General features: G+C 50.5%; 1 protein-coding gene across 3 annotated transcripts in view; it reads right to left on the bottom strand.

The window, feature by feature from the left end:
* Positions 1-24,091, bottom strand: part of nyap2a (neuronal tyrosine-phosphorylated phosphoinositide-3-kinase adaptor 2a) — a 353,005-nt gene that overhangs the window by 64,535 nt on the left and 264,379 nt on the right. For all 3 annotated transcript variants that reach the window (XM_072571890.1, XM_072571889.1, XM_072571888.1), the window contains one exon: positions 3,454-3,675. In XM_072571890.1, coding sequence (XP_072427991.1) covers positions 3,454-3,675 — 222 coding nt within the window. The remainder of the gene's footprint in view (positions 1-3,453; positions 3,676-24,091) is intronic.

Here is a 24,091-nt window from a genome sequence, read left to right as displayed (position 1 = left end):
CTGTGTGTGTATGTCAGTGTGTGTGTCAGTGCGTGTATCAGTGTGTGCGTATCAGTGTGTGCGTGTCAGTGTGTGTGCATCAGTGTGTGTGTCAGCGCGTGTGTCAGTGTGTGTGTATCAGTGTGTGTGTCAGCGCGTGTGTCAGTGCGTGTGTCAGTGTGTGTGTATCAGTGTGTGTGTGTCAGTATGTGTGTCAGCGTGTGAGTCAGCGTGTGTGTCAGTGCGTGTATCAGTGTATGTGTGTCAGTGTGTGTGTCAGTGTGTGTGTATAAGTGTGTGTGTGTCAGTGTGTGTGTGTCAGTGTGTGTGTGTCAGTGTGTGTGTCAGTGTGTGTGTCAGTGTGTGTGTATCAGTGTGTGTGTCAGTGCGTGTATAAGTGTGTGCGTATCAGTGTGTGCGTGTCAGTGTGTGTGTCAGTGTGTGTGCATCAGGGTGTGTGTCAGCATGTGTGTCAGTGCGTGTGTCAGTGTGTGTGTATCAGTGAGTGTGTCAGCGTGTGTGTCAGTTCGTGTGTCAGTGTGTGTGTATCAGTGTTTGTGTGTCCGTGTGTGTGTCAGCGTGTGTGTCAGCGTGTGTGTCAGTGCGTGTATCAGTGTGTGTGTGTCAGTGTGTGTGTCAGCCTGTGTGTCAGCATGTGTGTCAGTGCATGTATCAGTGTGTGTGTGTCAGTGTTTGTGTCAGTGTGTGTATCAGTGTGTGTGTATCAGTGTGTGTGTATCAGTGTGTGTGTATCAGTGTGTGTGTCAGTGTGTGTGTGTCAGTGTGTGTGTCAGTGTGTGTGTATCAGTGTGTGTGTGTCAGTGTGTGTGTGTCAGTGTGTGTGTCAGTGTGTGTGTATCAGTGTGTGTGTCAGTGTGTGTGTCAGTGTGTGTGTCAGCATGTGTGTCAGTGCGTGTATCAGTGTGTGTATCAGTGTGTGTGTCAGTGTGTGTGTGTCAGTGTGTGTGTCAGAGTGTGTGTATCAGTGTGTGTGTCAGTGTGTGTGTCAGTGTGTGTGTCAGCGTGTGTGTCAGTGCGTGTATCAGTGTGTGTATCAGTGTGTGTGTGTCAGTGTGTGTGTCAGCGTGTGTGTCAGCGTGTGTGCCAGTGTGTGTATCAGTGTGTGTGTATCAGTGTGTGTGTATAAGTGTGTGTGTCAGTGTGTGTGTGTCAGTGTGTGTGTCAGCATGTGTGTCAGTGCGTGTGTCAGTGTGTGTGTGTCAGTGTGTGTGTGTGTGTCAGTGCGTGTATCAGTGTGTGTGTGTCAGTGTTTGTGTCAGCGTGTGTGTCAGCGTGTGTGTCAGTGTGTGTGTATCAGTGTGTGTGTATCAGTGTGTGTGTCAGTGTGTGTGTGTGTCAGTGTGTGTGTCAGTGTGTGTGTGTCAGTGTGTGTGTCAGTGTGTGTGTCAGTGTGTGTGTATCAGTGTGTGTGTGTCAGTGTGTGTGTCAGTGTGTGTGTCAGTGTGTGTGTCAGCATGTGTGTCAGTGCGTGTATCAGTGTGTGTATCAGTGTGTGTGTCAGTGTGTGTGTGTCAGTGTGTGTGTCAGTGTGTGTGTATCAGTGTGTGTGTGTCAGTGTGTGTGTCAGTGTGTGTGTCAGCGTGTGTGTCAGTGCGTGTATCAGTGTGTGTATCAGTGTGTGTGTGTCAGTGTGTGTGTCAGCGTGTGTGTCAGCATGTGTGCCAGTGTGTGTATCAGTGTGTGTGTATCAGTGTGTGTGTATAAGTGTGTGTGTCAGTGTGTGTGTGTCAGTGTGTGTGTCAGCATGTGTGTCAGTGCGTGTGTCAGTGTGTGTGTCAGTGTGTGTGTGTGTGTCAGTGCGTGTATCAGTGTGTGTGTGTCAGTGCATGTGTCAGTGTGTGTATGTCTGTGTGTGTGTGTGTCAGTGTGTGTGTGTGTCAGTGTGTGTATCAGTGTGTGTGTGTCAGCGTGTGTCAGTGTGTGTGTGTCAGTGTGTGTGTGTCAGTGTGTGTGTGTATCAGTGTGTGTGTGTCAGTGTGTGTGTGTCAGTGTCGATGGGGGGTTGTGTCAGTCCCTTACCTGACTGGGTGCTCTCAGAGCTGCTGTCTGTGTCAGTGTGTGTGTCAGTGTGTGTATCAGTGTGTGTGTGTCAGCGTGTGTGTCAATGTGTGTGTGTCAGTGTGTGTGTCAGTGTGTGTGCATCAGTGTGTGTGTCAGGGCGTGTGTCAGTGTGTGTGTATCAGTGTGTGTGTCAGCGCGTGTGTCAGTGCGTGTGTCAGTGTGTGTGTATCAGTGTGTGTGTGTCAGTATGTGTGTCAGCGTGTGAGTCAGCGTGTGTGTCAGTGCGTGTGTATAAGTGTGTGTGTGTGTCAGTGTGTGTGTGTCAGTGTGTGTGTGTCAGTGTGTGTGTCAGTGTGTGTGTGTGTCAGTGTGTGTGTATCAGTGTGTGTGTCAGTGCGTGTATAAGTGTGTGCGTATCAGTGTGTGCGTGTCAGTGTGTGTGTCAGTGTGTGTGCATCAGGGTGTGTGTCAGCATGTGTGTCAGTGTGTGTGTCAGTGTGTGTGTATCAGTGAGTGTGTCAGCGTGTGTGTCAGTTCGTGTGTCAGTGTGTGTGTATCAGTGTTTGTGTGTCCGTGTGTGTGTCAGCGTGTGTGTCAGCATGTGTGTCAGTGCGTGTATCAGTGTGTGTGTGTCAGCGTGTGTGTCAGCATGTGTGTCAGTGCATGTATCAGTGTGTGTATCAGTGTGTGTGTGTCAGTGTTTGTGTCAGCGTGTGTGTCAGCGTGTGTGTCAGTGTGTGTATCAGTGTGTGTGTATCAGTGTGTGTGTCAGTGTGTGTGTGTCAGTGTGTGTGTCAGTGTGTGTGTATCAGTGTGTGTGTGTCAGTGTGTGTGTCAGTGTGTGTGTCAGTGTGTGTGTCAGCGTGTGTGTCAGTGCGTGTATCAGTGTGTGTATCAGTGTGTGTGTCAGTGTGTGTGTGTCAGTGTGTGTGTCAGTGTGTGTGTATCAGTGTGTGTGTGTCAGTGTGTGTGTCAGTGTGTGTGTCAGCGTGTGTGTCAGTGCGTGTATCAGTGTGTGTATCAGTGTGTGTGTGTCAGTGTGTGTGTCAGCGTGTGTGTCAGCATGTGTGCCAGTGTGTGTATCAGTGTGTGTGTATCAGTGTATGTGTATAAGTGTGTGTGTCAGTGTGTGTGTGTCAGTGTGTGTGTCAGCATGTGTGTCAGTGCGTGTGTCAGTGTGTGTGTGTCAGTGTGTGTGTGTGTGTGTCAGTGCGTGTATCAGTGTGTGTGTGTCAGTGCGTGTGTCAGTGTGTGTGTGTGTGTCAGTGTGTGTATGTCTGTGTGTGTGTGTGTCAGTGTGTGTGTGTGTCAGTGTGTGTATCAGTGTGTGTGTGTCAGCGTGTGTCAGTGTGTGTGTGTCAGTGTGTGTGTGTGTCAGTGTGTGTGTGTATCAGTGTGTGTGTGTCAGTGTGTGTGTGTCAGTGTCGATGGGGGGTTGTGTCAGTCCCTTACCTGACTGGGTGCTCTCAGAGCTGCTGTGTCCTGCCATCTGAGTTGGACTGACCGAGGACCTCCCGAATCGACTCGACCCTGGTGCTGCTGTCCTCGGACTCCCATCCCATTCCTGAGATTTGATTGGTTCTCCTGAAGCACCATGAGCCCCTTTCTCTTTGCTGTCAGACTTTGACACCAGCTCATTGCTGTAGCTTCGGCCCTTCAGCTCCTCCCCTGGTTCTGTAAGAAAGTGAAATTACTGAGTTCTCAGAGCTCCCAAAGGCTGAGCCATTGCCCATGTTAGTGGTTAACAGCTGAAGTAACTTTGCCAGTAGCATGTGTGAGTCACGATAACCTTCAGTGCTAAGCTCTTGAATAGCCACCTTTACGTAAATCAAGTCAAAATGGTCACATTGTCTCCAGTGGTGTGTAGTTTGGGATCTACCTTCACCAGCATTTATTTTCATAGAATCACAGAATCCCTACAGTGTGGAAACAGGCCCTTCGGCCCAACAAGTCCACACCGACCCTCCGAAGAGTAACCCATCCAGACCCATTCCACTACTGTATTATCACCTCTGACTAACGCACCTAACCTACACATCCCTGAACACTACGGGCAATTTAGCACGGCCAATTCACCTGACCTGCACATCTTTGGAGTGTGGGAGGAAACCGGAGCACCCAGAGGAAACCCACACAGACACGGGGAGAACGTGCAAACTCCACACAGACAGTTGCCCGAGGGGGGAATTGAACCAGCCAAGAAAATTGTGGCCAGGTTGCAAATATAGAAAGGTCTTTCTGTGGGGGCGGAGAAGCTGATTGAAATAAGATTGTACTTCTGTTTGGACATGTGAACATGTTTCAGTATCTACTTGTTACAACAGGAATTAATACAACCAAACCTTCAAGCCCTGTTTTAAAATGGATCTGAATATGATTGGTTTATTCATACTTCTGTATATAAATGAAGAAACCCCACAGAGTGGTGACACGGTGGCTCAGTGGTTAACACCGCTGCCTCACAGTGCCAGGGACTCAAGTTCGATTCCTGCCTCAGACAACTGTCTGTGTGGAATTTGCACGTTGTCCCCCTGTCTGCGTGGGTTTCCTCCCACAGTCCAAAGATGTGCAGGTTAAGTGAATTGGCTGTGCTAAATCACCCAGTGCCCAGGGATGTATAGGTTAGGTGCATTAATCAGGGGCATGGCCGTGACTGGAGGTGGTCAGTACAGTAGGATATGGACTTGCCCTGAATTAAATACTCATCACAGCATTCAGCTTTGAAACTACAACAGTTCCAAACTGAATAATGTGGGTCCCACAGGGTGTGGGATCACATCTTATACAGACAGGGAGACCCCAGTGGATACTGGAAGAGAGTACTCATTGCAAAAGGTAACCTCCAGTTAAACAAAATTTGTGTTTATTGAATATGTCATTATAAGGATGAGATTATCCCAGGCTTTTCTTGTCTGTAGGCATTCTCCTGTGCAATGTATTTAAAGAAATAGAGTCAGTGTATGGGGTTCAATGAGTACATATCCAATACAATTGCAAAAATGGTCAGCATTCCAAAAACCATCAGGGACACAGTGGCCATTCTTCAGTTCCCAGTGTAGGACTTACTTTAGCAGACCAGTAACCTGCTTATCAATTACAGTTATGGATTCATTAGTATAGACTTCAGATTCAATGTGTAACATTTTGTTCTGCTGCTTTCTCTTTGTGTCAGTTTAATATGATTATACAATCACTTTCTCCAGTTCTCAACTCTGATGGGATTAATTGATCTGCACATTGCTCCTGTGTTGGTCTTCACATTTGTAAGCAGAAATATTTTTAATGTACAACCAAGGTACCATAGTACCAGGCATCTTCAAACCAGAGCCCATCTACCAATGGTACACACTGACCTCGGCCTCCCCTTCCAGGTATGAGGACAGTCGGTGCACACAGAGTTCAGTTGGACCCTTTAGTCAGTTTGATAATAAATAGCTGTTGTATGAAAGGTTGGTGAGGACCTGACCTCAAGTTGAGATCTATACTACTTCCTGGACAAACTTTGAGTTTTTTCACCTGGCAGATAGTGGGGATCTGGAACACACTTCCTGGGAGGGGGCCGAGGAGGGGAAACCTCACAGCCCTTAAACAGTTACAGGGATGAGCAGGTGAAGTGTCATAACTATGAGCCAGGTTCTGAAAAGTGGGATTAGTGTAGATGGGTCAGCACAGACTTGATAGACAGAAGGGCCTCTCCTGTACTGTATGATCCATAGACATGTTTGCTTTTTTTACCCACGTCAACACTTTTTCATTCAAGAGTCCATTCTTGAAGAGTAAGCTCTTAAAGGAAGCAAATCTTTTTATGTCATTCAGAATCAGATTTATAACTTTGCGATGCTGACTGAAACATTACTTCCATGGTCTTGAGAATTATCGACAAAACCTTTGGCCTCTTTGGAAAACTTCTGATGCTTTCCAGTTTGTAGCTGTAAGTGTACAGCCATCAGCACCCCTCAGGAACAGATAGAAGTGTCCTCTTACATTGCCCATAGTGTACATGGGGCCTCTCAGGTAGAGGAGCAGGCAGAGGCCATTCAGCCCATCAGATCTACTTCAACATCTACTTTGGGCGGCACGGTGGCACAGTGGTTAGCACTGCTGCCTCACAGCAACTGAGACCCGGGTTCAATTCCCGCCTCGACTGTGTGGAGTTTGCACGTTCTCCCCGTGTCTGCGTGGGTTTCCTCCGGGTGCTCCGGTTTCCTCCCACAGTCCAAAGATGTGCAGGCCAGGTGAATTGGCCATGCTAAATTGCCCATAGTGTTAGGTAAGGGGTAAATGTAGATGTAGGGGTATGGGTGGGTTACGCTTCGGCGGGGCGGTGTGGACTTGTTGGGCCGAAGGGCCTGTTTCCACACTGTAAGTAATCTAATCTAAAAAAAAACATTCAATAAGATCACGGCTGATCTGATAATCTCCAACTCCACTCACCAGTCTTTTCCCCAGACCTCCTTGACTCCTTTACTAATTAAAACTCTGTTTACCTCATCCTTTGAAATCAGTAATGCCTCAGCTTTGACAGACCTTTGCAGTAACACACTTCACAGATATATTACCTTCGGGGCAAAGTAATTCCTTCTCATCTCAATCCTCACTGAGCAACCCTTTAATCTGAGATGACACTCCCTAGTCTCCCACAAAGGGAAATAACCTTGCCACAATCACCACACCAAGCCACCAAGAACGGTTATTTTGAGTTATGTTTCTGTAAGGTTTCATTCAGTTATGTCTCATTCTTCCAAACTCAGCGAGAACCAGAGCCAAGAGCGTGGTGCTGGAAAAGCACAGCAGGTGAGGCAGCATCTGAGGAGCAGGAAAATCGCCCTGATGAAGGGCTTTTGCCCAAAACATCGATTCACCTATTCCTCGGATGCTGCCTCACGTGCTGTCTTTTTCCAGCACCACGCTCTTGGCTCTAACCTCCAGCGTTTGCAGTCCCCATTTTCACCTCCTCAGTGAGTACCAGGCCAATCTACTTGAAGAAATGGTATGACAATTATACAAGGTGATGGTGAGGCTGCACCTAGAGTAATGTATCCAGTTCTGGTCTCCTTACTTGAGGGAGGATGTGGTGGCACTGGAGGAAGCTCAGAGGAGGGTCACCAGATTGATTCCAGGGGTGAAAGGGCTGTCCTACGAGGTGGAGCTGAACAGCTTGGGTTTGTACTCACTGGGGTTCAGAATAACGAGGGGGGATCTGATTGAGGGATATAGCATTCTAAGGGGGATTGATAAGGTGGGCGTGGAACAGATGATCCCCCTTATGTGATAGTCTTGGACAAGAAGGCATAGATACAGAGCAAGAGGAGGTCATTTCAAAACCGAGATGAGGAAAAACTACTTCTCTGAGAGAGTTGTGAATCTGTGGGACTCACTACCCAGAAGGTGGTTCATGTGTGGAATGAACTTCTTGAGGAGGCGGTGGATGTGAGTACAGTTATAACACTGAGAAGACATTTGGATGGATACGTGAGCAGGTAATGCTTAGAGGGATGTGGGCCAGGAGCAGACAGGTGAGTCTGGTTTAGTTTGGGATTATGTTCAGCATGGTGGAGTTGGACTGAAGACTCAGTTTCCACACTGTATAACTCTACAATTTGAAAGAAGTCAATATGTTTTTGATGAAAACTGAGATAAAAGGCTAAGGGAAGCAGGTCGGAACTGAGACCAGGGTAAGATCAGACAGGATCATGTGAAATGGCAGAGGGGCTTCAAAGGACTCACAGGCCTACTCCTGTCTTCCTATGTTCCTCACCCCTCCTTATAAGACAGTTACTTCATACGTTGACAAAGTCCTACAAGGCAGATTGGTATAAAAAATAAAATTACATGGGATTCTGGGGTTGGGGGGGGGAGCGGAGCTGGCTGGATGGAGACAAAACTGACTTGGTCATAGAAGACAGCGGATTGCGGTGGAAGAGGTGTTTTTTTCAGAATGGAGACTGGTAACTATGTAACTGGCAGTACCCTTTGGGACATTAACATACAGGCGGATCTGGGGGTGCAGGTCCACAGTTCCCTAAAAGTGACAACACAGGCAGCCAAGGCAATTAACAAGGCAGCTGGCATGCTTGCCTTCATCTGTCAGGGCATGGAGTACAAGAGTTCGCAAAACATGTTGCAGCGACAATAAACCTTGTTAGGCCGCATTTGGAGTATGGTGTGCAGTTTTGGTCACCATACTACCAGAAGGATGTAGAAGCTTTAGAGAGAATACAGAGAAGGTTCACCAGGATATTGCCTGGTCTCAAGGGCATTGGCCTATGGGGAAAGGTTAAAAAGACTAGGATTGTTTTCATTGAAAGGATAGTAGCTGAGAGGAGACCGATAGAGGTCTACAAGATTATGCGAGGTATAAATAGGTGGGCAGTCAGAGGCTTTCTCCCAGGGCTGAAGTTTCAATTACAAGGGGGCACAGGTTCAAGGTGAGCGAGGGAAGGTTTAAGGGAGATGTGCGAAGGAAGGTTTTCACACTGAGAGTGATAGGAGCCTTCCAGAAGAGGTGGTGGAAGCAGGCCCATTGGTGATGTTTAAGAGGCATCTGGATGGTTACGTAAATAGGAAGGGAACAGAGGGATATGGTTTTAAAAAGGCAAAAGGTTTGCTTTTCAGTTTAGTTAAGGCATGATGATCAGCACAGGCTTAGAGGACCGAAGGGCCTGTTGCTGTGCTGGACTTCTCTCCTGTATACCCAGGATCAGCCGAGTGAACCTTTCGAGACTGCCTCCAATGCCACTCTATCTTTTAGAACATAGAACAGGAACAGGCCCTTCGGCCCACAATGTTGTGCTGAACATGACACTAAATTAAACTACTCCCTCCTGCCTGCCCTTGGTCCATACCCCTCGATTCCTTGTATGTTCATGTGCTTATCAAAAAGCCCCTGTCATATCTACCTCCACCACCACCAGCACCACCACTGGCAGGGTGTTCCAGACTCCTCCCGCTCTCTGTCTAAAAAACTTGCCCCTCACATCAGTTTTGAACTTTCCCCCTCTCACCTTAAATGCAGGCCCCCTCAAATTAGCATTTTCATAGATAAGGGGTCAATAGACCACATCTGATGCAGTGTGGCATCATGGAGCCCGAGCAAAACTGGAACCAGTATCAGGGGGCAAACCCTCTGCTGGTTAGAGGCAAACCTGGCACAGAGGAAACGATCAAACTATCACACATCATCAGTTCCAGAAATACTGATTCCCTCATGGGCTGGTCCAGAAGCTGCTCCAGAAAACCATCTCGTAGACATTCTATGAATTTGTTTTCTGGGGATTTGTTAGCAGTTGATTTTCTCAGTCCACCTGCACACTGAAGTGCCTCAGGGTTATTGTAAAAGTGTCTTTCTTACATGCCTTTTATAGACCAGGAATACAGGGCAAGCATGTAGTTGATAAGAATGAGGAATGTAAAGTTTTTGGATTAGTGGTGCTGGAAGAGCACAGCAGTTCAGGCAGCATCCAAGTAGCTTCGAAATCGACGTTTCGGGCAAAAGCCCTTCATCAGGAATAAAGGCAGTGAGCCTGCAGCGTGGAGAGATAAGCTAGAGGAGGGTGGGGGTGGGGAGAGAGTAGCATAGAGTACAATGGGTGAGTTCTATGCTACTTTCTCCCCACCCCCACCCTCCTCTAGCTTATCTCTCCACGCTTCAGGCTCACTGCCTTTATTCCTGATGAAGGGCTTTTGCCCGAAACGTCGATTTTGAAGCTACTTGGATGCTGCCTGAACTGCTGTGCTCTTCCAGCACCACTAATCCAGAATCTGGTTTCCAGCATCTGCAGTCATTGTTTTTACCTCAATGTAAAGTTTTTGTCAGCTAATATTTGTTACTTTAATAAACAAGAGTCTAAGAACCAATGTTCCCCCAGACCTGACGTTAGAGTTCTAGAACAGGTAGCTGCAGAGATGATGAATGGATTGCTCAAGATTACCAAACTTTCGGTGATTCAGGAACAGTTCCAAATGTTGGGAAGTTATGAAACATAATGCCACGATTCAAGGATTAAGAGAATAGAATGTATGGAATTACAGGCCAATTAGCCTGATATCAGTCATCAGTAAAATTATGGAATCTATTATAAACAAGTCTCAACAATCCACTTTGAGAAAATCATTGCACAGTCAATCTGTCAGCATGACCTTACAAAAGGGAATTCATGTTTGACAACTTTGTAAGAAGTTTGTGAAGATGTAGCTAACATTGTGGATGAAAAGGAGGTGTAGTGGATGTAGTATTCCTGGATTTTACAGAAAGAACGATACTAAAGGCTAATATGCAACATGTGGGTGTTTAGAGTTCGGGAAAGCACATTAAAATGTTTGGAGAATTGGTGAATGCAGAGGCAGCAGACAGCAGGAGAAAATGGGATATTTTCACCTTGTCAGGCTGTCTGGAATGCTGTAATGAACAGGACTGGGGTCTCAATAATTTAGAATCTACATTACTGACTTACATGAAGAGACAGAGTAATGCATCCATTGTTGCTGATAACGCTAACCTACATAGGAATGCAAGCTGTGAAGTTGACCCAGGGAGGCTGCCTATCATCTGGAGAGGTTAGTAATGGATGACCAGGATAGCACATGGAGTGCACATTGAGGTAATCTGAAGATATTCACTTTGGTAAGGGGAATACTGAGTCATACTCAGATTTAAGATGGTACTGGAAATTGTTGAAGAGGTTTTTGCAAGTGTCAGACTTTTCCCTAGTGTTCATTTCCCTAGCATTTCCTTCTGAGGAAGGGTCACTGGACCTAAAACATTAACACTGATTTCTTTCCACAGATGCTGCCAGACCTGCTGAGCTTTTTCAGCAATTTCAGTTCAAGAAGGCTAGAAAACAAGAGCAGAGATATACTACTGAGGCCGAATAAGGCTCGAGTCGGACCATATTTGGAATATTGTGAGCAGTTTCGGGTCCTGTATCCAAGGAAGGATGTGCTGGTGTTGGAGGGGAGTCCAGAGGAGGTTTACAAGAATGATCCCAGGGAGGAAGGGCTTGCCATAGGAGGAGAGGTTGAGGACCCAAAGTCCATACTTGATGAAGGTCAGAAGAATGAGGGGAGATCTGAATGAAAGTTATAGAAGACAGAGATTCCTGGCTTGAGTGGACATGAAGAAGATGTTTCCATTACTGGGAGAGACTAGGACCCAAGGGCACAGCCTCAGAGTGAGGGGACAACCCTTGAGAAATGGGGTGGAGAGGAATGTCCTCAGCCAGAGGGTGGGGAATCTGTGGGACTCATTGCCACAGAGAGGGCTCTGGATACCAACTCACTGAGTGTATTTAAGACAGAGATAGATAGGTTCTTCATTAGTAACAGGATTATGGGGAGAAGGCAGTAGAATGGGATTGAGAAACCTATCAGCCAACATTGAATGGTGAAGCAGCCTCGATGGGCTGAATGGCCTTATTCTGCTCCCTATGGTACAGTTGCAGGATATGACTAAAGCCAAACTAGCAGAGCTAGCCAGGAGACTGGAAATAGAGTTGTCAGAGCAAGCAAAGAAATCAGAGATGATAGATTTAGGATGTAGGTTTGCTCACTGAGCTGGAAGGTTCATTTCCAGACATTTCGTCACCCTACTAGGTAACATCTTCAGTGGGCCTCAGGCGAAAATTCCTGCTTTTTATTTATATGTTTGGGTTTCTTGGGGTTGTGATGTCATTTCCTGTGGTGATGTTATTTCCTGTGGTGAAGTTACTTCCTGTTCCTTTTCTCAGGGGGGGATAGATGGGGTCTAACTCGATGTATTTGTTGCTGGAGTTGACCCCATCTACCACCCCCTGAGAAAAGGAACAGTAAGGGACTTCAAAACAGGAAATGACATCACCAACCCAAACATATAAATAGACAGCAGGAATTTTCAGCAGTGCTTCACCTGAGGCCCACTGAAGATGTTACCTAGTAGGGTAACGAAACATCTGGAAATTAACCTTCCACCTCAGTGAGCAAACCTACACCCAAAACCTCAACCTGAGCTACACATCTTCTCAAAACTCACTATGATAGATTTAATAATGAAACAGTTGGGTTGAGTATGGCCAGTGAGGTTGGGTACAGGGAGTAGAACCAGTCAGGTTGGGTACAGGGAGTAGAACCAGTGAGGATGGGTACAGGGAGTAGAGCCAGTGAGGTTGGGTACAGGGAGTAGAACCAGTCAGGTTGGGTACAGGGAGTAGAACCAGTGAGGATGGGTACAGGGAGTAGAACCAGTGAGGATAGGTACAGGGAGTAGAACCAGTGAGGATGGGTACAGGGAGTAGAACCAGTGAGGATGGGTACAGGGAGTAGAGCCAGTGAGGATGGGTACAGGGAGTAGAGCCAGTGAGGAGAGGTACAGGGAGTAGAACCAGTCAGGATGGGTACAGGGAGTAGAACCAGTGAGGATGGGTACAGGGAGTAGAACCAGTGAGGATGGGTACAGGGAGTAGAACCAGTGAGGTTGGGTACAGGGAGTAGAGCCAGTGAGGTTGGGTACAGGGAGTAGAGCCAGTGAGGATGGGTACAGGGAGTAGAACCAGTGAGGTTGGGTACAGGGAGTAGAGCCAGTGAGGATGGGTACAGGGAGTAGAACCAGTGAGGATGGGTACAGGGAGTAGAGCCAGTGAGGATGGGTACAGGGAGTAGAGCCAGTGAGGTTGGGTACAGGGAGTAGGACCAGTGAGGATGGGTACAGGGGGTAGAACCAGTGAGGTTGGGTACAGGGAGTAGGACCAGTGAGGAGAGGTACAGGGAGTAGAACCAGTGAGGATGGGTACAGGGAGTAGAGCCAGTGAGGTTGGGTACAGGGAGTAGAACCAGTCAGGTTGGGTACAGGGAGTAGAGCCAGTGAGGTTGGGTACAGGGAGTAGAGCCAGTGAGGATGGGTACAGGGAGTAGGACCAGTGAGGAGAGGTACAGGGAGTAGAACCAGTGAGGTTGGGTACAGGGAGTAGAGCCAGTGAGGTTGGGTACAGGGAGTAGAGCCAGTGAGGATGGGTACAGGGAGTAGAGCCAGTCAGGATGGGAACAGGGAGTAGAGCCAGTGAGGTTGGGTACAGGGAGTAGAGCCAGTGAGGTTGGGTACAGGGAGTAGAGCCAGTGAGGTTGGGTACAGGGAGTAGAGCCAGTGAGGTTGGGTACAGGGAGTAGAACCAGTGAGGTTGGGTACAGGGAGTAGAACCAGTGAGGTTGGGTACAGGGAGTAGAGCCAGTCAGGTTGGGTACAGGGAGTAGAACCAGTGAGGTTGGGTACAGGGAGTAGAGCCAGTGAGGATGGGTACAGGGAGTAGAGCCAGTGAGGTTGGGTACAGGGAGTAGAACCAGTGAGGTTGGGTACAGGGAGTAGAGCCAGTCAGGATGGGTACAGGGAGTAGGACCAGTCAGGTTGGGTACAGGGAGTAGAGCCAGTGAGGATGGGTACAGGGAGTAGAGCCAGTGAGGTTGGGTACAGGGAGTAGAGCCAGTGAGGTTGGGTACAGGGAGTAGAGCCAGTGAGGTTGGGTACAGGGAGTAGAACCAGTGAGGTTGGGTACAGGGAGTAGAACCAGTGAGGTTGGGTACAGGGAGTAGAGCCAGTCAGGTTGGGTACAGGGAGTAGAACCAGTGAGGTTGGGTACAGGGAGTAGAGCCAGTGAGGATGGGTACAGGGAGTAGGACCAGTGAGGATGGGTACAGGGAGTAGAACCAGTGAGGATGGGTACAGGGAGTAGAACCAGTGAGGATGGGTACAGGGAGTAGGACCAGTGAGGATGGGTACAGGGAGTAGAACCAGTGAGGTTGGGTACAGGGAGTAGAGCCAGTGAGGATGGGTACAGGGAGTAGGACCAGTGAGGAGAGGTACAGGGAGTAGAACCAGTGAGGTTGGGTACAGGGAGTAGAGCCAGTGAGGATGGGTACAGGGAGTAGGACCAGTGAGGAGAGGTACAGGGAGTAGAGCCAGTGAGGATGGGTACAGGGAGTAGAGCCAGTCAGGTTGGGTACAGGGAGTAGAACCAGTGAGGATGGGTACAGGGAGTAGAGCCAGTGAGGATGGGTACAGGGAGTAGGACCAGTGAGGAGAGGTACAGGGAGTAGAGCCAGTGAGGATGGGTACAGGGAGTAGAGCCAGTGAGGTTGGGTACAGGGAGTAGAACCAGTGAGGTTGGGTACAGGGAGTAGAGCCAGTGAGGAGAGGTACAGGGAGTAGAACCAGTCAGGATGGGTACAGGGAGTAGAACCAGTCAGGTTGGGTACAGGGAGTAGAACCAGTCAGGATGGGTACAGGGAGTAGAACCAGTGAGGTTGGGTACAGGGAGTAGAGCCAGTGAGGTTGGGTACAGGGAGTAGAGCCAGTGAGGTTGGGTACAGGGAGTAGAGCCAGTGAGGATGGGTACAGGGAGTAGAACCAGTCAGGTTGGGTACAGGGAGTAGAACCAGTCAGGATGGGTACAGGGAGTAGAACCAGTGAGGATGGGTACAGGGAGTAGAACCAGTGAGGTTGGGTACAGGGAGTAGAGCCAGTGAGGTTGGGTACAGGGAGTAGAGCCAGTGAGGATGGGTACAGGGAGTAGAACCAGTGAGGATGGGTACAGGGAGTAGAGCCAGTGAGGAGAGGTACAGGGAGTAGAGCCAGTGAGGATGGGTACAGGGAGTAGAGCCAGTGAGGTTGGGTACAGGGAGTAGAGCCAGTGAGGATGGGTACAGGGAGTAGGACCAGTGAGGAGAGGTACAGGGAGTAGAGCCAGTGAGGAGAGGTACAGGGAGTAGAGCCAGTGAGGATGGGTACAGGGAGTAGAGCCAGTGAGGAGAGGTACAGGGAGTAGAGCCAGTGAGGATGGGTACAGGGAGTAGAGCCAGTGAGGATGGGTACAGGGAGTAGAGCCAGTGAGGATGGGTACAGGGAGTAGGACCAGTGAGGAGAGGTACAGGGAGTAGAGCCAGTGAGGATGGGTACAGGGAGTAGAGCCAGTGAGGTTGGGTACAGGGAGTAGAACCAGTGAGGTTGGGTACAGGGAGTAGAGCCAGTGAGGAGAGGTACAGGGAGTAGAACCAGTCAGGATGGGTACAGGGAGTAGAACCAGTCAGGTTGGGTACAGGGAGTAGAACCAGTGAGGATGGGTACAGGGAGTAGAACCAGTGAGGTTGGGTACAGGGAGTAGAGCCAGTGAGGTTGGGTACAGGGAGTAGAGCCAGTGAGGTTGGGTACAGGGAGTAGAGCCAGTGAGGATGGGTACAGGGAGTAGAACCAGTCAGGTTGGGTACAGGGAGTAGAACCAGTCAGGATGGGTACAGGGAGTAGAGCCAGTGAGGTTGGGTACAGGGAGTAGAGCCAGTGAGGATGGGTACAGGGAGTAGAACCAGTCAGGTTGGGTACAGGGAGTAGAACCAGTGAGGTTGGGTACAGGGAGTAGAGCCAGTGAGGTTGGGTACAGGGAGTAGAGCCAGTGAGGATGGGTACAGGGAGTAGAACCAGTGAGGATGGGTACAGGGAGTAGAGCCAGTGAGGATGGGTACAGGGAGTAGAACCAGTGAGGATGGGTACAGGGAGTAGAGCCAGTGAGGAGAGGTACAGGGAGTAGAGCCAGTGAGGAGAGGTACAGGGAGTAGAGCCAGTGAGGTTGGGTACAGGGAGTAGAGCCAGTGAGGATGGGTACAGGGAGTAGAGCCAGTGAGGTTGGGTACAGGGAGTAGGACCAGTGAGGATGGGTACAGGGGGTAGAACCAGTGAGGTTGGGTACAGGGAGTAGGACCAGTGAGGAGAGGTACAGGGAGTAGAACCAGTGAGGATGGGTACAGGGAGTAGAGCCAGTGAGGTTGGGTACAGGGAGTAGAACCAGTCAGGTTGGGTACAGGGAGTAGAGCCAGTGAGGTTGGGTACAGGGAGTAGAGCCAGTGAGGATGGGTACAGGGAGTAGGACCAGTGAGGAGAGGTACAGGGAGTAGAACCAGTGAGGTTGGGTACAGGGAGTAGAGCCAGTGAGGTTGGGTACAGGGAGTAGAGCCAGTGAGGATGGGTACAGGGAGTAGAGCCAGTCAGGATGGGTACAGGGAGTAGAGCCAGTGAGGTTGGGTACAGGGAGTAGAGCCAGTGAGGTTGGGTACAGGGAGTAGAGCCAGTGAGGTTGGGTACAGGGAGTAGAGCCAGTGAGGTTGGGTACAGGGAGTAGAACCAGTGAGGTTGGGTACAGGGAGTAGAACCAGTGAGGTTGGGTACAGGGAGTAGAGCCAGTCAGGATGGGTACAGGGAGTAGGACCAGTCAGGTTGGGTACAGGGAGTAGAGCCAGTGAGGATGGGTACAGGGAGTAGAGCCAGTGAGGTTGGGTACAGGGAGTAGAGCCAGTGAGGTTGGGTACAGGGAGTAGAGCCAGTGAGGTTGGGTACAGGGAGTAGAACCAGTGAGGTTGGGTACAGGGAGTAGAACCAGTGAGGTTGGGTACAGGGAGTAGAGCCAGTCAGGTTGGGTACAGGGAGTAGAACCAGTGAGGTTGGGTACAGGGAGTAGAGCCAGTGAGGATGGGTACAGGGAGTAGGACCAGTGAGGATGGGTACAGGGAGTAGAACCAGTGAGGATGGGTACAGGGAGTAGAACCAGTGAGGATGGGTACAGGGAGTAGGACCAGTGAGGATGGGTACAGGGAGTAGAACCAGTGAGGTTGGGTACAGGGAGTAGAGCCAGTGAGGATGGGTACAGGGAGTAGGACCAGTGAGGAGAGGTACAGGGAGTAGAACCAGTGAGGTTGGGTACAGGGAGTAGAGCCAGTGAGGATGGGTACAGGGAGTAGGACCAGTGAGGAGAGGTACAGGGAGTAGAGCCAGTGAGGATGGGTACAGGGAGTAGAGCCAGTCAGGTTGGGTACAGGGAGTAGAACCAGTGAGGATGGGTACAGGGAGTAGAGCCAGTGAGGATGGGTACAGGGAGTAGAGCCAGTGAGGATGGGTACAGGGAGTAGGACCAGTGAGGAGAGGTACAGGGAGTAGAGCCAGTGAGGATGGGTACAGGGAGTAGAGCCAGTCAGGTTGGGTACAGGGAGTAGAACCAGTGAGGATGGGTACAGGGAGTAGAGCCAGTGAGGATGGGTACAGGGAGTAGGACCAGTGAGGAGAGGTACAGGGAGTAGAGCCAGTGAGGATGGGTACAGGGAGTAGAGCCAGTCAGGTTGGGTACAGGGAGTAGAGCCAGTGAGGATGGGTACAGGGAGTAGGACCAGTGAGGAGAGGTACAGGGAGTAGAACCAGTCAGGATGGGTACAGGGAGTAGAACCAGTGAGGTTGGGTACAGGGAGTAGAGCCAGTGAGGAGAGGTACAGGGAGTAGGACCAGTGAGGATGGGTACAGGGAGTAGAACCAGTGAGGATGGGTACAGGGAGTAGAGCCAGTGAGGTTGGGTACAGGGAGTAGAGCCAGTCAGGTTGGGTACAGGGAGTAGAACCAGTGAGGTTGGGTACAGGGAGTAGAGCCAGTGAGGTTGGGTACAGGGAGTAGGACCAGTGAGGAGAGGTACAGGGAGTAGAACCAGTCAGGATGGGTACAGGGAGTAGAACCAGTGAGGATGGGTACAGGGAGTAGAGCCAGTGAGGATGGGTACAGGGAGTAGGACCAGTGAGGATGGGTACAGGGAGTAGAGCCAGTCAGGTTGGGTACAGGGAGTAGGACCAGTGAGGATGGGTACAGGGAGTAGGACCAGTGAGGATGGGTACAGGGAGTAGAGCCAGTGAGGATGGGTACAGGGAGTAGAACCAGTGAGGATGGGTACAGGGAGTAGAACCAGTGAGGATGGGTACAGGGAGTAGGACCAGTGAGGATGGGTACAGGGAGTAGAACCAGTGAGGATGGGTACAGGGAGTAGAGCCAGTGAGGATGGGTACAGGGAGTAGAGCCAGTGAGGATGGGTACAGGGAGTAGAACCAGTGAGGATGGGTACAGGGAGTAGGACCAGTGAGGATGGGTACAGGGAGTAGAACCAGTGAGGATGGGTACAGGGAGTAGGACCAGTGAGGATGGGTACAGGGAGTAGAGCCAGTCAGGTTGGGTACAGGGAGTAGAACCAGTGAGGATGGGTACAGGGAGTAGAGCCAGTCAGGTTGGGTACAGGGAGTAGGACCAGTGAGGATGGGTACAGGGAGTAGAGCCAGTGAGGATGGGTACAGGGAGTAGAGCCAGTGAGGTTGGGTACAGGGAGTAGAACCAGTGAGGATGGGTACAGGGAGTAGGACCAGTCAGGTTGGGTACAGGGAGTAGAACCAGTGAGGTTGGGTACAGGGAGTAGAGCCAGTCAGGTTGGGTACAGGGAGTAGAGCCAGTGAGGATGGGTACAGGGAGTAGAGCCAGTCAGGTTGGGTACAGGGAGTAGAGCCAGTGAGGATGGGTACAGGGAGTAGAGCCAGTGAGGATGGGTACAGGGAGTAGAACCAGTGAGGTTGGGTACAGGGAGTAGAGCCAGTCAGGTTGGGTACAGGGAGTAGAGCCAGTGAGGATGGGTACAGGGAGTAGAGCCAGTGAGGTTGGGTACAGGGAGTAGAGCCAGTCAGGTTGGGTACAGGGAGTAGAGCCAGTGAGGATGGGTACAGGGAGTAGAGCCAGTCAGGTTGGGTACAGGGAGTAGAGCCAGTGAGGATGGGTACAGGGAGTAGAGCCAGTCAGGTTGGGTACAGGGAGTAGAGCCAGTGAGGATGGGTACAGGGAGTAGAGCCAGTGAGGTTGGGTACAGGGAGTAGAGCCAGTCAGGTTGGGTACAGGGAGTAGAGCCAGTGAGGATGGGTACAGGGAGTAGAGCCAGTCAGGTTGGGTACAGGGAGTAGAGCCAGTGAGGATGGGTACAGGGAGTAGAGCCAGTGAGGATGGGTACAGGGAGTAGAGCCAGTGAGGATGGGTACAGGGAGTAGAACCAGTGAGGATGGGTACAGGGAGTAGAGCCAGTCAGGTTGGGTACAGGGAATAGAGCCAGTGAGGATGGGTACAGGGAGTAGAGCCAGTGAGGTTGGGTACAGGGAGTAGGACCAGTGAGGATGGGTACAGGGAGTAGAGCCAGTGAGGATGGGTACAGGGAGTAGAGCCAGTGAGGTTGGGTATGGGTACAGGGAGTAGAACCAGTGAGGATGGGTACAGGGAGTAGAACCAGTCAGGATGGGTACAGGGAGTAGAGCCAGTGAGGATGGGTACAGGGAGTAGAGCCAGTCAGGATGGGTATGGGTACAGGGAGTAGAACCAGTGAGGATGGGTACAGGGAGTAGAACCAGTCAGGATGGGTACAGGGAGTAGAACCAGTGAGGATGGGTACAGGGAGTAGAACCAGTGAGGATGGGTACAGGGAGTAGAGCCAGTGAGGATGGGTACAGGGAGTAGAGCCAGTGAGGTTGGGTACAGGGAGTAGAGCCAGTGAGGTTGGGTACAGAGAGTAGAGCCAGTGAGGATGGGTACAGGGAGTAGAACCAGTGAGGATGGGTACAGGGAGTAGAGCCAGTGAGGATGGGTACAGGGAGTAGAACCAGTGAGGATGGGTACAGGGAGTAGAGCCAGTGAGGAGAGGTACAGGGAGTAGAGCCAGTGAGGATGGGTACAGGGAGTAGAGCCAGTGAGGATGGGTACAGGGAGTAGAGCCAGTGAGGTTGGGTACAGGGAGTAGGACCAGTGAGGATGGGTACAGGGGGTAGAACCAGTGAGGTTGGGTACAGGGAGTAGGACCAGTGAGGATGGGTACAGGGAGTAGAGCCAGTGAGGTTGGGTACAGGGAGTAGAACCAGTGAGGTTGGGTACAGGGAGTAGAGCCAGTGAGGTTGGGTACAGGGAGTAGAGCCAGTGAGGATGGGTACAGGGAGTAGGACCAGTGAGGAGAGGTACAGGGAGTAGAACCAGTGAGGTTGGGTACAGGGAGTAGAGCCAGTGAGGTTGGGTACAGGGAGTAGAGCCAGTGAGGATGGGTACAGGGAGTAGAGCCAGTCAGGATGGGTACAGGGAGTAGAGCCAGTGAGGTTGGGTACAGGGAGTAGAGCCAGTGAGGTTGGGTACAGGGAGTAGAGCCAGTGAGGTTGGGTACAGGGAGTAGAGCCAGTGAGGTTGGGTACAGGGAGTAGAGCCAGTGAGGTTGGGTACAGGGAGTAGAACCAGTGAGGTTGGGTACAGGGAGTAGAACCAGTGAGGTTGGGTACAGGGAGTAGAGCCAGTCAGGTTGGGTACAGGGAGTAGAACCAGTGAGGTTGGGTACAGGGAGTAGAGCCAGTGAGGATGGGTACAGGGAGTAGAGCCAGTGAGGTTGGGTACAGGGAGTAGAACCAGTGAGGTTGGGTACAGGGAGTAGAGCCAGTCAGGATGGGTACAGGGAGTAGGACCAGTCAGGTTGGGTACAGGGAGTAGAGCCAGTGAGGATGGGTACAGGGAGTAGAGCCAGTGAGGTTGGGTACAGGGAGTAGAGCCAGTGAGGTTGGGTACAGGGAGTAGAGCCAGTGAGGTTGGGTACAGGGAGTAGAACCAGTGAGGTTGGGTACAGGGAGTAGAACCAGTGAGGTTGGGTACAGGGAGTAGAGCCAGTGAGGATGGGTACAGGGAGTAGGACCAGTGAGGAGAGGTACAGGGAGTAGAACCAGTGAGGTTGGGTACAGGGAGTAGAGCCAGTGAGGATGGGTACAGGGAGTAGGACCAGTGAGGAGAGGTACAGGGAGTAGAGCCAGTGAGGATGGGTACAGGGAGTAGAGCCAGTCAGGTTGGGTACAGGGAGTAGAACCAGTGAGGATGGGTACAGGGAGTAGAGCCAGTGAGGTTGGGTACAGGGAGTAGAGCCAGTGAGGATGGGTACAGGGAGTAGGACCAGTGAGGAGAGGTACAGGGAGTAGAACCAGTCAGGATGGGTACAGGGAGTAGAACCAGTCAGGTTGGGTACAGGGAGTAGAGCCAGTCAGGTTGGGTACAGGGAGTAGAACCAGTGAGGTTGGGTACAGGGAGTAGAGCCAGTGAGGTTGGGTACAGGGAGTAGAGCCAGTGAGGATGGGTACAGGGAGTAGGACCAGTGAGGAGAGGTACAGGGAGTAGAACCAGTCAGGATGGGTACAGGGAGTAGAACCAGTGAGGTTGGGTACAGGGAGTAGAGCCAGTGAGGATGGGTACAGGGAGTAGGACCAGTGAGGATGGGTACAGGGAGTAGAACCAGTGAGGATGGGTACAGGGAGTAGGACCAGTGAGGATGGGTACAGGGAGTAGAACCAGTGAGGATGGGTACAGGGAGTAGAGCCAGTGAGGATGGGTACAGGGAGTAGAGCCAGTGAGGATGGGTACAGGGAGTAGAACCAGTGAGGATGGGTACAGGGAGTAGGACCAGTGAGGATGGGTACAGGGAGTAGGACCAGTGAGGATGGGTACAGGGAGTAGAGCCAGTCAGGTTGGGTACAGGGAGTAGGACCAGTGAGGATGGGTACAGGGAGTAGAGCCAGTCAGGTTGGGTACAGGGAGTAGAACCAGTGAGGATGGGTACAGGGAGTAGAGCCAGTCAGGTTGGGTACAGGGAGTAGGACCAGTGAGGATGGGTACAGGGAGTAGAGCCAGTGAGGATGGGTACAGGGAGTAGAGCCAGTCAGGTTGGGTACAGGGAGTAGAACCAGTGAGGATGGGTACAGGGAGTAGGACCAGTCAGGTTGGGTACAGGGAGTAGAGCCAGTGAGGATGGGTACAGGGAGTAGAGCCAGTGAGGTTGGGTACAGGGAGTAGAGCCAGTCAGGTTGGGTACAGGGAGTAGAGCCAGTGAGGATGGGTACAGGGAGTAGAGCCAGTCAGGTTGGGTACAGGGAGTAGAGCCAGTGAGGATGGGTACAGGGAGTAGAGCCAGTGAGGTTGGGTACAGGGAGTAGAGCCAGTCAGGTTGGGTACAGGGAGTAGAGCCAGTGAGGATGGGTACAGGGAGTAGAGCCAGTGAGGATGGGTACAGGGAGTAGAACCAGTGAGGTTGGGTACAGGGAGTAGAACCAGTGAGGATGGGTACAGGGAGTAGAGCCAGTGAGGATGGGTACAGGGAGTAGAGCCAGTGAGGTTGGGTACAGGGAGTAGGACCAGTGAGGATGGGTACAGGGAGTAGAGCCAGTGAGGATGGGTACAGGGAGTAGAGCCAGTGAGGTTGGGTACAGGGAGTAGAACCAGTGAGGTTGGGTACAGGGAGTAGAGCCAGTCAGGTTGGGTACAGGGAGTAGAGCCAGTGAGGATGGGTACAGGGAGTAGAGCCAGTGAGGTTGGGTACAGGGAGTAGGACCAGTGAGGATGGGTACAGGGAGTAGAGCCAGTGAGGATGGGTACAGGGAGTAGAGCCAGTGAGGTTGGGTACAGGGAGTAGAGCCAGTGAGGAGAGGTACAGGGAGTAGGACCAGTGAGGATGGGTACAGGGAGTAGAGCCAGTCAGGTTGGGTACAGGGAGTAGAGCCAGTGAGGTTGGGTACAGGGAGTAGGACCAGTGAGGATGGGTACAGGGAGTAGAGCCAGTGAGGATGGGTACAGGGAGTAGAGCCAGTGAGGATGGGTACAGGGAGTAGAGCCAGTGAGGATGGGTACAGGGAGTAGAGCCAGTGAGGATGGGTACAGGGAGTAGAGCCAGTGAGGATGGGTACAGGGAGTAGAGCCAGTCAGGTTGGGTACAGGGAGTAGAGCCAGTGAGGTTGGGTACAGGGAGTAGAGCCAGTGAGGATGGGTACAGGGAGTAGGACCAGTGAGGATGGGTACAGGGAGTAGAGCCAGTGAGGTTGGGTACAGGGAGTAGAGCCAGTGAGGATGGGTACAGGGAGTAGGACCAGTGAGGTTGGGTACAGGGAGTAGAACCATCAGTTCAGCCCCAAATGTAAACGAGAATACTGGAGATGGAACTCAGAAGTGTGTTAGGACAGTTTTTAAAAATCCTGGGATTCCAGAGGAGTGAGGAAGAGAAAGAAAGGAGAGGAAACAGAAAATTAAATTAAAAATGATGCAGTTTCGGCCAGTTAAACAACCAGGTGATTGAGAAGGCTGAGAATAGTACCATTGAAACTGAGTAGAGATACATTGTTAATTCAGAGAAATGAAGTGTCACTGTTAGAGTACGTGTCCACGTTTCTCAAAAGATTATAGGAGCATGTCGAGCTGTTCAGGAACATCTAAAAACTTCCCAAAACAAAGTGAAAGAGTGGGCTTTTAACACGGGACAACCAGAATTTTTCAATTGGAGATGCAATTTCAGGTCTGTTGCCTTTATAAAGTAAACCATTAAAATCAGAATTCAGTGACCCCTACAAAGTATTTAAAAGGGTTAGTCGGGTGAGATATTCAATTGATATTTCAAATCATAGGAAAAAGAATTGATTGTGTCATCTGAACATGTTGGAACAGTTCTATTGTAGAGAAGCTGACGGGAATGTAATGTTGTGTCAGATAGTGAGTGTCGGAAAAGGGGATAGAAGAAAGGATAATGTGGGTCAAAGAGAACCTCCGACTGTTAAAGTAACCAGTTCGGAGAGAGTAGTGAATTCTGACACTGTATCTTTTCATATCTGGAGAAAGATCAACAGAGAGATACTCAGTGATACAACAGTGAGAGGCTCAGTAAATACAAGGAAGTTTGCAAAAATGCACCTTGGGTGTACTACATTAACTGACATCGTTTTGGTGCAGATAATTCAGAGCTGATAAAACAAAACCCATATTGGTTAAACCCAGAGAAACAGGTTAGAGTAACAAAGGAAATTCAACACATGTTGGGGAATCAACTGATTGAGCCAAGTCAGAGTAATTGTAGTTCCCTTGTTGTATTGGGTCCTAAACCAGACAGTTCAATTCGATTATGTGTAGATTCCAGGAAAGTGAATATGGTCACAAAGATGGATTTATACTCCATCCCCAGATGAGACGCTTACACTGATGGGGTTGGTAGTGCAACATTCATATCTAAAATGAGCTGTGATAGGAATGCTGCTGACAACAAGAGCTAAGCAGGTTTCTGCATTCCAATGGATTGTATCAATGTTGGATAATACCATTTGGATTTAAGACCATCCCAGACATATTTCAACAAGTAATGAATAGAGTTGTAGCTGAGTTACCTCAATTGTTTAGGAAGAATTGTGTAGGACTAACTTGCGAGAATTGTTTGCAGCATTAACAGAGAGGGCTAATGAGGAGATA

Source organism: Chiloscyllium punctatum, chromosome 6 (genome assembly GCF_047496795.1).
Source record: "Chiloscyllium punctatum isolate Juve2018m chromosome 6, sChiPun1.3, whole genome shotgun sequence".
Lineage (NCBI taxonomy): Eukaryota > Metazoa > Chordata > Chondrichthyes > Orectolobiformes > Hemiscylliidae > Chiloscyllium > Chiloscyllium punctatum.
The sequence above is the reverse complement of the archived record's forward strand: the minus strand, read 5'-3'. Positions and strand labels throughout refer to the sequence as shown.